At 35.0% G+C, this 12,812-nt stretch overlaps 1 protein-coding gene across 4 annotated transcripts in view; it reads left to right on the top strand.

Moving 5' to 3' along the window:
* LOC150090491 (myelin expression factor 2-like) overlaps positions 1 to 12,812 on the top strand; it is a 301,982-nt gene that overhangs the window by 73,704 nt on the left and 215,466 nt on the right. For all 4 annotated transcript variants that reach the window (XR_016546846.1, XM_090371207.1, XM_090371198.1 and 1 more), the window contains 2 exons: positions 5,871 to 6,328; positions 10,669 to 10,720. Coding sequence is in view for 3 of the 4 variants with exons in the window: in XM_090371207.1 (XP_090227333.1) it covers positions 5,871 to 6,328; positions 10,669 to 10,720 (510 nt within the window). In the remaining variant the exon portion in view is untranslated. The remainder of the gene's footprint in view (positions 1 to 5,870; positions 6,329 to 10,668; positions 10,721 to 12,812) is intronic.

Below are 12,812 nucleotides of genomic sequence, written 5' to 3'. Positions count from 1 at the left end.
TTTAAGCCGTGGTTTGAATTTTTTTGTATATATATGGAACGTGTTTTTTTTTTTTTTTTTTTTGCCAAGTACATATAGGCTTTTATTCCTGATTGAGGAATTTATATTTAATTTTTTTGAAATGGAGCTGATATCTGGTATGCTATAGCAGATGATATTAATACAAAGTAGTTGCATATTCAAACATGCAAAGGTTAAGAATATGTTCATTGGGATGGTTACAAGAGAACAAGATAACCTCTATAATACAGATATTTAACAGGGGGAGATTTAATAACTGACCTGAATAGTGTCATCAGGCAGGAAACCAGAAGGCCTTGACCAGCGCAAAAGTGCCTGGGATAGTAGACAGTCTGGTTCTCCTGTCTGTGTTCTCCTGTCCAAAGATGCTTTCATAATTATGGCGAAGGATTTTGCTTACTTCCCTTGCCATCTCCTTTAATATAACTGGAAAGATCCCATCCATCCTAGGTGCCTTTCTTCAAAAGCTTTCCATCAATCCAAGTATATAATATGAAAATTATTTTCTATCCATTTCTTTTGTCTTATTATCTAATCAAATTGTTCAGACTAGAATTCCCCTTAACAGATCCATGCTGTGTCTGAAGTATAACTGCAGTCCTGTCTAGATGATGCTGCAATGCTTCTTTAACCAGTGACTCCATTATTTGACCCAAGAAGAGAAGTTAACTAACAGCTCTGCAATTACATTGATTTCACAGAGGTGGGTGGTCTTCTAAGCACCTCAGATCACAACTTGGCAATGGTTTCTTCTCCAATGGAGCATTTCTCTTGTGGCTTTCTCTTCTATTGTTTGGTATTTTAAGAATGCAAAATGGGATGATCTGCAAGATTTATTTTCCTTGGTCTAATTACTTTTCAAATCTGATGTCAAAGGTTGCTCAGATGGTGTCAGTGAAATTATTCTTGTAGGGATGAAATCCTTCATTCCGCATTCTACCTTATCTCATCCTTTATTGAAACCTCGGTTTTCCAATAAATGTACCAAGGGTGTTCAAGATAAGAATGTTGCATATAGCAGTTGATATAGATTTGGATTTCGTATCCAACTCTCCAGGTCCATTTCTTGTCTACACTACACCAAAGCTCGCAAGTATTGTAAAGTATTATTCAATCGAAATTAGATATCAAACAGGTTAAGGCTGGGAAACTTGTTACATGTCCAAATGGTAGTCAAGCATTCTGTTCAATGCCAAAGCTTTTGGCCTCAACTTTTGCCCCTTTCTCCACTTGCTCCTGTTCTTTGCTACCTTTTTCCACTTCTTATTCCAAAGGTGTTTTTTCCTTCTGCTTGGAAATTTGCTCATACCCAGCCTAAAAAGGGCAACAAATCACTCCCATCTAATTATTGTCCCATTGCAATTACTTCTACTCTTTCTAAAATAATGGAGAAATCAATTAACTGCCAACTCTCATGCTATTTAGAAACCCTCCATTTAATAACTGACCTGAATTGCCAGATTCTCCAATTGCCAGAATGGATTCCATCTGTTTCTATCCACTGGTGATATTCTGGCTTATGTTATGAAATTTTAAAGGCTTTGGCCATGTTTGGCAGAAAGACCAAAATAAGCTTCCACCTTAGGTTTGGCAACTCTTTTTTGTAATTGGATATCCAGTTTTTTTTCTCTGACCCCTCACAGCAGGTGATGGTAAATGACTATCTGTCTTCTAACTTCTCCACTAATGCTTACTTCCCTTGCTACCTGCTTTCCCAAGTTTAATTTCTTTCTCCTGATGTTTTTCTCTTGATGTATGTTGATGACCTCCTTCTGTTGACCAGAAATCCTATACATAGCTTTTCTGATGATAGCAAGTTGCATTCGACCTTCCACTTTGAGAAACTTTGCCCTGCTCAAATAGTTTCAACTTCTCAAATATCCACCATCAAATCTTTTAATCCTGATCTGCAGGTAATTTTCCAGTGAGATAAAGATAACTTGGTTGATTTTGATCTTTCTAAAACTCAACCCTGTCTTATATCTTGCCAAAAGAATTCTTTTGCTGCTAAGCTTATCTTTGGTGACACCCTGATTTCTAGACAAAATTGCTTTTTTGGGGGGGGGGGGATTACTCTGACTTCTAATCTCTCTTTGCATAAGTACATTACAAAGCTTGTTTTCTCTGCACCTGAAAAACTGGGTTTTTCTTTTTCACTCTCAGCATCACTTTTATTCGAAAGAGTTGTTCACTCTGTACGAATTTCAACTCTGCCCTACCATGGAATATTGTTCCCACATTTGGGGGGTGGTGATCCAAAAACCTGTCTGAGGCCTCTAGATTCTATTCAAAAGAGGGAAGTCAATTAATGACTCATCTAATGGGGAGTCTCTCCACTCACTGTCTCATAGACATTTTGTTTCTGCTCCTTTCTTTTTGTCTAGATACTTCCACGGTTCTTCTGAATTGGCTTCTATAATTCCCACTCTCTCTTCCAAAGCAGTCCAAACTTGTGCTTTTGTTATTCACATGGCCCCGTGATCAACTCAACTCAACTTGCTGCTTACTGATATGCGTGATGGCAGCTACATTTAACACATCTACATCGACACCATCTTGTGAACACAATATTCAAAATGGATGTATCCGTACAGTGACAGTGCTGCACTCTTGTAACTACTTTTGGAAATTGATTTGTATTATTAACTGTAGCTTTGTCGAGGAAGGACTGCTTCTAAAAAAAAAACTGCCTTATAGATTCCAATTATTTATCCTACTTAGTGTAGCATGGGAATCAATTACGATTTTATCTAATTTAAAATTTCATTCATTAACATCCTCTTTTATGGGTTCCAATACTTTTTATTTTTTGAAAACTGCCAGCTCTTAAAAGAAAACTGTTTGTCAAGGTCGAAGGGTCAAAAAATAAATGCTTACGGTCATGCACAAGACCACCTGATAACATCCAGAGGCCACAGACTGATACTCCTGATTTATGGCCTTATCGAGCTTGTAATAGAGAATGTAGCCCTCATTGAGCACTATCAATCAATTTATGACTTATCATGGAAGTATTTCTACATTGTTCAAGTAGAACAACATTTTTTAATTCACTGACTGATGTTGGTGTCTGTGGACCAGATGGTATTAGGTGGTACTTCGCAGATTGAATATTTCAACCAAACTCACTAAACCTTTTCTCATAAATAATTCAGCCCTTTTGAAAGTGGATGTATTTTAAATTATGTAATTTTCATGTTAATCTGAAATCTTATGTAAAAGCATTTTTTACTGTATATAAATGCAGTTCTGAAGTTTGATATTTTTGTTGAAATGAAATTTCTGTCTAGGTAGAGTTCTGTTATTATAATATGTACAAGTTGTTAAAAGGTAATGGGTCTATCTTGCTTTCCTGAGGCTGTTTGACATCTTAATTAAAATTAGGGACAAATTTTTGAATTTGATAAAAATGGAATAAAGTATCACTTCTTACGTTTTTATAATTTCTAAGTTTAAATGATGCCTATTGGTTTTTTTTGTCCCCCCCCCCTTCTTTAGTTGGTAAGTTATTCTCCATTCTGGTTTAGTTTAAAATCGTCCTTTGCATTTGTACATTCTGAAATGAATGTAAACCAAGTTTATCTGAATGGGAAGTTTGTTATGTTATTGTTATTTGGTTTTTTTAGGAGCATTAGCAACTAAGGCCATATTGCTCCGGGAATATGCGGTGGTCATTCCCTGACCTTTCCGCATCCTCCATATTTGGTGGTGACGGGCTCGAATCCCGGTCTAATTAAGAAGTGTGCGCTACATGCTGCTGCTCGTTCCCACCTGGCTACGGAGGCGCCTAGGGAAGTTTGTAGAATGAGGTTAATTCATGCATTTTTCTCATTGTAAGCTAATCAAAACCGCTAAGCATGTACTGTAGAGTGAACCTGGCATAAAACTGTTTTTTCTTCTAAATGAAGTTGGTGTACATTCAGAAATACACCAGTGACATTTTTAGACTAAACTTAAGATGAAGAACAACTTTCCATTGAATAAAGAATAATTTATTATGTAGAATTTAAATTTAGCAATCGCAAAATTGAACATAATATTTAGCCTAATTTTAATATGAAATTAAAATTTCAGTACACATATGACAGTCTCAACCAAAAATAAGGGATATAGACTTGGTGTGTTTTAATTGAAACAGTATACAGGTTTTTTTTTTTTTTTTAATTGCACATAACAAATGTAGAAATGTTTTCTATAGCTAAAAAAAAAAAAGTTTCTTTAAATTTATCTAAAAAGTCTTTATTTCTGAGGTATAAACATTAATGATATATTACAAAACATTAAAAGAAATTGAAATAAACCTGTGAAAGGAAACATCTAAAGCAGCTGTCCCAGGTGACCTCCATTTTGTTCAGTACAGCACTCACTGTAGGGAATCCAGTATTCCTTGAAATTTCTTATAATTACAAGGCTATTCCTAATGGTTTCAGCAGCTGCCAAAATGGTATTTTTTTTTCATGATGATACACACAGAATAAACAATGGATTTCATGTGACCCAGCACAAAGCAATCTAATAGTGTGCAGTGCATGATTATGGTGGCCACTGTACAGGGGCCCCACGACCAATCCATAATATATATACCACATTTTAAGAGTAAGAAATACCATAGGGATTATGGTATTTCTTACTCTTAATTAAAATACCACCGGAGCTGTCTTCTTCCATAGATCACACTGCCAAATTTAAAGGGGTAGTATGTTTTCCAGTAATTTCTCTGCAGAAAAAGTAGGCATGCCATTCATGAAAGCCTAGCTGGTAAAAAAAAATAAGGACGAGTGAGATTGTCCTCAAGATTGCCCCACACCAAAGATTAAGGGAAAAGATAACATTCATAACTAGTAATGACAGTTGTGGATTCTTTGGTCCAGGTAGAGTTGTTCAAGAGTTGAGAATTCTGTTTCTTGAAAAACATCACCTTTGATAAAAACATTCAAAGAAGTTGAGGAATACATCTACCAAAAAAAATGAAGTTACTGACAAAAGTGTACAAATTTATTCATTTCTTGTGGCATCAATTCTTGTACAGTATTCTGCAAAAGGTGTAATATTCTCCATCAACCTGCAGATGACACATTTACAATCTGAGAACCTTTTAGTGGTAAGGGGAGTCATGTATATATGGGGGAAGTGTTTGCTCTTCAATATTTAGTTTATCAGAATTTCCTGCTACAATTTACTTCAGGGTTCACAACTTGTGTTTCTCCAAATTGTGTCTCCACAGTCTCAGATGTTTTATGAATTTGGCGTTCTTCTAATCTGATGTTTTTCAATATGTATGTGAACAGCAGCTAAGGAATTATGAAGCTAACCATAAATTGAAATCATATCAATTAACTTGGTGAGACTAGACAGATTTTAGGTATTCCCATAATCAGTCTAACAAACACCACACTGTGTCTAAATGAGGCAGCTGTGGGAACAATTTCCATGATAGCTATAATGTTAGCCTGTCTTGTTTGCAGATGCATTCACAATGATAGTGTGTACTCCTGTTATGATTGTTACTCATAACTGAGTAATTGGCATGATTCACATATTGGTTGATACGTACGTTTTGCACTTTTTAAAGCCTGTTTTACGGTTGTATTTTCATGACATAAAATTTGAACATGAAAATATTTTGTCATTTAACCTGTTTTTGGAAATTGCAAGTTATGATTAATGTTTAATATCTCAGAAATAGGTTTTGAGGTATGTTTATATGAACTTTTTTTCTTGTTTTTAGATGTAGAATATGATTCTACATTTGTTCCTTGCAATTACAAGTGTGCACGCATGTGTGTGTGTGTCCACTGACAAAAGTCATTTATACTAAAACATCCTTTTTTTTTTTTTTTTTTTTGTAGGTGGAATGTCATCATTGGATAACATGGGAGCTGCTGGACTAGCAAGTATGGGAATGGGGACAGCAGGAAATCTTGGGCTGATGGGAGGTGCTAGTTTGGGCCTTGGTGGTGGTTTAAATATGGGTGTTGGTAGTGTTATGGGAAGTGAGAGAGGTCTTATGGGAACAGGTATGGGAGTTGGAATGGGAGGAGGTGTTGGTGGAAATCCAGCAGCTGCAGCTGCTGGCTTGGCAAATGGCCCTGCTATGGGAATGGGTGTTGGTGCAGGAGGAGGAATGATGGGTGGTGGACTAGGAGGAGGTGGAGCTGGCATGATGGGAGGTGGAGGTGCAAGTGGAGGAATGAGACTTGGAGATACGCCTTCAGCAACAGGATCATTCAATGAAATGAGTCGCAATTATGAACGACGGGATTCTTATAACACTCCACAGTCATCAGACACAATAATTGTTCGAAATGTAAGTATACTTTGAAATAATTTATTACTATTATATGAATGAAATTCAGCAAATTTTCTAATTTATCTAAACTCTACGTTAATTACCATTTCAACACTAATTAAGAAAATTGCAAGGTGTGTTTTTCCATCACTGATCATATTCACAAGTTCCTTATCAAAAATTAGTGTTCCAGTTGATACCATTAGTACTTTTTTAGGTACATTGTGGCAACATTGATACAGTAAAACTTTCGTAATTGAACTGTATATGTCTTGGATGAAAGAATCCAATCACATTTTCATAGCTTCTAGTATTGGTTTCATGTAGCAGATTTATAACATTTTCTACTCATCCCCCACAATTTCACAGGGTACTAGTTTATTAAACATTCAAACTTTTCCAATTATTCTCTCATTTAAATTTTTGAATTGTGTTTGAAGCAGTATTGCTGATGATGGGATTGCAAATATTATTAGTCACAAGGTTTTATATCATGTACTATAGAATATTCTTTAGAATACAGGAAGGTTTGGATTTGCTGAAATGTTCTAATGTTCATTCTGTCCAGCATTTGTTTAAAACAGTCACTGGGAAAATTGTCGCCTTAGAAAGGCAGGAAGAATGGTGTATTTTGTTGGAAAAATTAGTCTTCGTGTTGAAACCTTAACTACTTTTTTGGGATATTATGATGAGTCTGATGGTTACAGTAAAATGTAATTAAACTACATGGTTATTATGAAACGTCCAATTCCATTTTTCATAACCCCTAGCGTTGGTTTCTTCCTGCAAAGAAGTAACATTTATCCACAATTTTATAGAAGGACAATTGTTTATTAATACTCAAACTTAAAAGGCATCACTTGTTTAAATTGCATTTTCAAGTAGTGTTATTGTCACTTAGGTAGAAAATATTTAACATGTATAAGATTTTATCTTGTTCAAATATGGGTTCTGCTTTAGAGCATGAGTGTACAAAGTGTAGGCTCATCACTCCTGTGGGACAAGTTAATTTTAAGGGATTTGCCAGTTTTGAAATAAAGTATACCTAGGGCAGTGGAACATTGATCTTTCTTTGCATAGACAGACAGTTACATTTCAAATGATTTAAAAATGTTTTTTTTTTACAGGATACTTTTGTGAATTGCTATTGACAAATGAATAAATATAATATATGCATGTATGGTCATTATTTATGTTGTAATTATTTTGTAGAACTTAACCAATTATAGCGTAATAAAAAACATCTTTCTTGTGGACTTGATGTGAATAATTGTCAAATTTCATGTTAGTAGTATCTTACTGTCATTTTCACCTTTAGATTTATATTAAATGTTGACTCAATAACATTATACACAAATCATTGAGATTTGTGTACATTTTATGATTATAAATAAACCAAAAAGTAATATTGTTGTACGATTGTTAACTTAAGTGTATTCACATTATATATATATTTCTTAAGTAAAAGTAATTTTGTCTAAAAAAAATAAGGTTAATAAATATCCATTGACATCCTCTCTGATTTTCATGGAATGGTCATGTTTTAATATCCCCAGTGGAAAGAGCCAGTGCTTTGATTGAAACTTTTCCTACCATATACAGTAGTGCTAAAAAAAAAATTGTCACCTCATTTTTATGTTGTTTGTACTAGTAGCTAATCTTTTAGAAATACCTGAAAGAACACAAGATGATAACAATACGCATAAAACTATTAATTGCAGAAAAATTTACTTTTATGTCATATGGGTACAGTACAGATTCATAATAACACATTTCTACAAAAGCAGTGATTTTTTATTATTATTTTTAATTACTTTGCTCATGCTAGGTTGATATGCAGCTGTATAACCAAAAAATACTAATATTTAGTATTTTTTACCAAACCAAAAAATAACCAAATTAACCAAAAAATACTAATATGCATACTATATCTAGTTGGCCTGTGCTTTGATGACTGCTGCACATTGTCATGGAATTGGACTTGATGGTGCACTATGGCTATAGATGCCGATACGCCTAAAAAAATCCTAAACAAAAAAAAAAAAAAACACCATTGACTTGATAAGGTTCTGAATATGTTGTTGGGAAATCTAATCATACCAAACACAAATTAATGTTCCGCTGGATTGAGGGCTGGTCTGTTCTTGGCCCATGTTATTGTGCAAATTCATTTGTCATTCACCCATTTTTGCACCTGTGGACAGTAAAGACAGCTAAAATAAATCATCTATTTTAGCAAGAGCCCTGTTTCCTAACTTTAAACTTTTTGCTAGTTTTATGTATTAGTAATTAGTGTTTTAGCTCTTCAACTAGGAGCAATTCGTCTTGGAACATGATGTAGTTGTTATCATCCCCATAAATTATCTCTAAATATCCTTGTATACCTTCGTGTTCACTATACCTTCATGTATCAACTCCCCTGTAAGATACAGCCTTTGAGGTGCAGATTGTTTTACTGTGGAGATAACATAGCTTTTCCACAAATCTTCCAAAACTCCTCATCACACAGAAGGTGCAAATCGATATGTGAACATGTGGTTAAGCAGACAATACATGATAAAGATCACAACTGGTACCAAAGTAACTGTAATACTGCGGCTGAAATAGTCAACACCATGATTTCCTCCCTCCCAAAAACACCTACTTTCTACAATCTCAGACACCTTTACTACTCTTTAATATTAAAAATAACCCATTTCACTGTACTGTTTCAACAACATCGAGTATCTTTACATTGTTCTGTGAAATCTTAGCAGCAGTAAGTTGTTTGATGCTCCATGCCACTTGCAATTTTATCATGAAAGTTCCGACAGAAAAACTGACCAAAATATGAAAGCTAACATATGTTTCAGGAGCTAGATGGCATGCTAAGTTGATTGAGAAAAAAAAAAAAAAAATCTGATAATAAAAGTCGCCGCTTGTTAAGCACCAGGCATGATCATTGCAGGGTTAAGGAAAACAAGCTTTACATACGAGGGGCATTCAAAAAACAAGTAACACCTGTCACCATCACTTGGTATAATTGCGCAACAAATGTTGAACCTGAACAGAGGCGCCTCCATAGCCAGGTGGGCAGGAGCGGCAGTGCGTAGCACACACTTCTTGATTAGATCATGGTTCAGGCCCGTGACCACCAAATACGGAGGATGCGGAAAGGTCAGGGAATGACCACCGCATATCCTCTGAGCAATATGGTCTTAGTTGCTAATGCTCCTAAAAACCAAATAACAATAACAACCTGCACGGAATGGAGTTCATATTATGCACCCCCTAGTAGGTGAGTTTTATTGACATAGCAGTAACAGTTGTGTAAGAGTAAGTGTTCATAATGGCACGGTAGCTAGAATGTTACTCCAAGTTCGAGGTACGCTGAACAGTACGATTTTTGTGGGCGAAACATCTGAACTGTTCCGAGATTCATCTTGAAATAATGGCAGTGTATGGGGAAAATGCAATGCCGCGTACAGGCATAGTGAAGTGATGCAAGCAGTTCGAAAGTGGTCGCACAGAATCGATGGATGCTAATTGAAAAGGAAGGCCATCAACGTAGACCACTGCAGACAACGTGATGCAGGTTGATGAAATGATTCACAATAATCGAAGACTGACAGTTGCAGAAATGGTAAAGAATTGGATATTTCGATAGGCAGTGTTCATTTCACCGTCCGAGCATCTTGACTATTGCAAATTGTGTCCACGATGGGTTCCTCGGTCACTGACAGACAAACAAAGGTCAACGTTTTTTTGTCTTCTCTAGCCTTCCTTCAATGCTATTCTGTGGAAGGCCATGACTTCTGATGCTGCATCATCACTGGCGATGAAATGTGGGTGCATCATCAGTAGGCACACGGGCTGTTTCTGATAAGAAGCATTACCCACCACCCCTTCTATCTACCCTATCCTTCCTAAATACATTATACAAGCCGTACTGAAACTCATCATCCCCTATTTCCGTAAGCCCTATTATGTCTGTGTTACTTGTTTTAACCAGCAGTTTGAATTTGCTCATTTTATTGACGAAACTTTTAACATTACTATGTAAACAATTAAGACTTACTGTTCTTGTATATTTAACAACCCTAACACATCCCTTGAAGTTTTTTAGGCTCTCTTCACTAGAAGGACTGCATATAGCATATTTTATTGTGGTGTGAATAATGACACAGGCATGATGTCTCCTGGTTTGTTTTAATTCATGTGATATTTTATATTTTTCTTTTTGCACATAAGCGAATGTCTCGGGTAATACTGAATAGTAAATCTTTCTGCAACATGTATTTCCATTTGTAGTTTAGAGGTTATTTCTCATCATGCTCTCATTGCACATAGGTTGACCTTTTCTTATGTTTTGTTTACAGTTACCAAGTTCTGTTAATTGGCAGGCAGTGAAAGAGAAGTTCAATGATGTTGGTAAGTTATGAATATTTAATACACATTCATATGAAAATTACCAAAATAGTGCCAAAGTACTGAGGCCATTACTCCCAGATATGTTAAATTATGTTATGTACATGTTTCTCATGTCAGCAGTTTAAATCTATCATATCCAATATGGAAGATGATTACCACTGATAATTTAAGCCAAAGGAAGAATATGGTTTAGTCTCAGGTGTGCCAAAGCCATGGTGAGTTTAAAACAAAAAAAGATCCATTGTTTAATTAATGAGGAAGTAATTTATTGCTGCATGCGATTAAATGGTGCACAAAAGTCAAAGGTGAAAAACTGTTCTTTTAAATGTTGAAGTAGCACAAATTTCATCAAGTGGTCTTATATCCTTTTTAAATTTGAAAATTTTTGCGGACATGTTTCCAGTACTTCTTGGTGTCATTTGATGAAGCAGTAGATGTTTTCCAGCATTATTATTTCTATTTGTTTAAATGGGAGAACCTATGGGATGCTATTATGAAACTAGCAAGAATTGATGTGTAGTGGTTCTTGTTCAGAGAATGGACAAGTGTGTACAAGGAAGATTGAAATTTATATCAAATACCCAGAGTCATTCTCTGCATTTTAGTAATTCCTCATAAATGCTTTAGTAATTTCTTGTAAAAATGTCAAGACTATTTCACCACATTGGTTGGGGGAGAATTCAGATCTCTTTCTGGCAAACTTTTTGGAAATGCTTTTGACAGCGAAATCTGAACAGCAATGCCATTGTTGTAAACTGTTAAGTCAAAACTTTAACTCAGCTTTTCTGGAGAAATGCAAATGCAGAATCCAAACAGAAAAAAACCTGGGTAAATTATTGTTTGAAAGTATACTGTACTAGTAAACAAGTCTGTGGGTGTATTTTTATATAAAATTGTATTTTATCACTGACTTTAATTTATAGTGCAATGTGAAAATGCTTTACTTTTCCAAAAATATCCTGTTTTCTTCATCTTTATTTTTTTAAAGAACTCCTGCATTTTGCAAAAAACTTGTTTTTTGGCCCAAAAAAAGTTTTCCGCTTACATCCAATTGCCTGATCTGATTTTCAAATTTTAGATAATCTGAAAATCAGATCTGGTTGGCAGCTATGTGATCCTTTTTGAAAGAATACAAACATCGCCATGTTTAGCAGTCATATTGGCTTGAACAACAGTCATCTTGAGTGTATTGTGTTGTCTCATTTCAGGTATTATAGTGAAACATTGGTGTAAGACAGTTTAATTTCTGAATAACAAAAGAAGTGTAATCATAGTTGATCAAATTAATTTGTATGTTCACTTAGCATTTAGTCACTCGCATGTATCTGGGGGTACCATTGGCACAGTAAAATGGTGCCAGTGGTCTCTGTAAAGATACAGCTCCTTCTAATATTAGTGAACCTGTTTTTGAGGTTTTTTTCACTAACAATTACTCCATTAAAATGTATTTTCTCACTCATAAAAATCCTTTCTATACAAACTTCTATAAATTACATCATAGGAGGATATTTGGAAATTTTTAATGCCACTATATTGCAGAGCAGTTTTCGAGCCCTTCAAAGAGAACAAATATATACTTTCAAAAAACAAAGATTGAGTCATTTATAATAATGTATGATATACCCTGTCTTTCACTGAATAAAAACTGTTCTCTATGTGGTTTCCCAGTCTTGGTGATGTACACATTGCTTAAGTTTTAGGCTGGGTGTACTGGCTGGATTGCATTATTAGTCCACTTTATTTCAGTTGATAGGAGAGTGAGGGAAACTCAGTCCTCTTTTTTTTTTTTTAAAGAGAGAGACTCCTTAAAAAAATTCATGATTAAGAGTTGCCAAGAGGCTATTGTCTTCCATTGCCATATGGCACAATTTTTTGAAATATAAAATGGTCAGATGGGATGTTTCAAGAACTTAAGAGTTGAAGAAAACACGATAAATAACTGACTGAATAATGAGTTGATTCTGAAAACATTTCTTGTTATATCTTTTGTGATTTCAGTTGACTTGCTACAAAATTATATATGAGAAATTTAAGTTTGGCTATGTGGGCTAGTTATTCAATCTGATGATAACTGACTAGGACAGGTGTGTTT

The sequence above is a fragment of the Mastigoproctus giganteus genome, chromosome 1, assembly GCF_048544385.1.
Source record: "Mastigoproctus giganteus isolate SK-2022 chromosome 1, ASM4854438v1, whole genome shotgun sequence".
NCBI lineage: Eukaryota > Metazoa > Arthropoda > Arachnida > Uropygi > Thelyphonidae > Mastigoproctus > Mastigoproctus giganteus.
The sequence above is the reverse complement of the archived record's forward strand: the minus strand, read 5'-3'. Positions and strand labels throughout refer to the sequence as shown.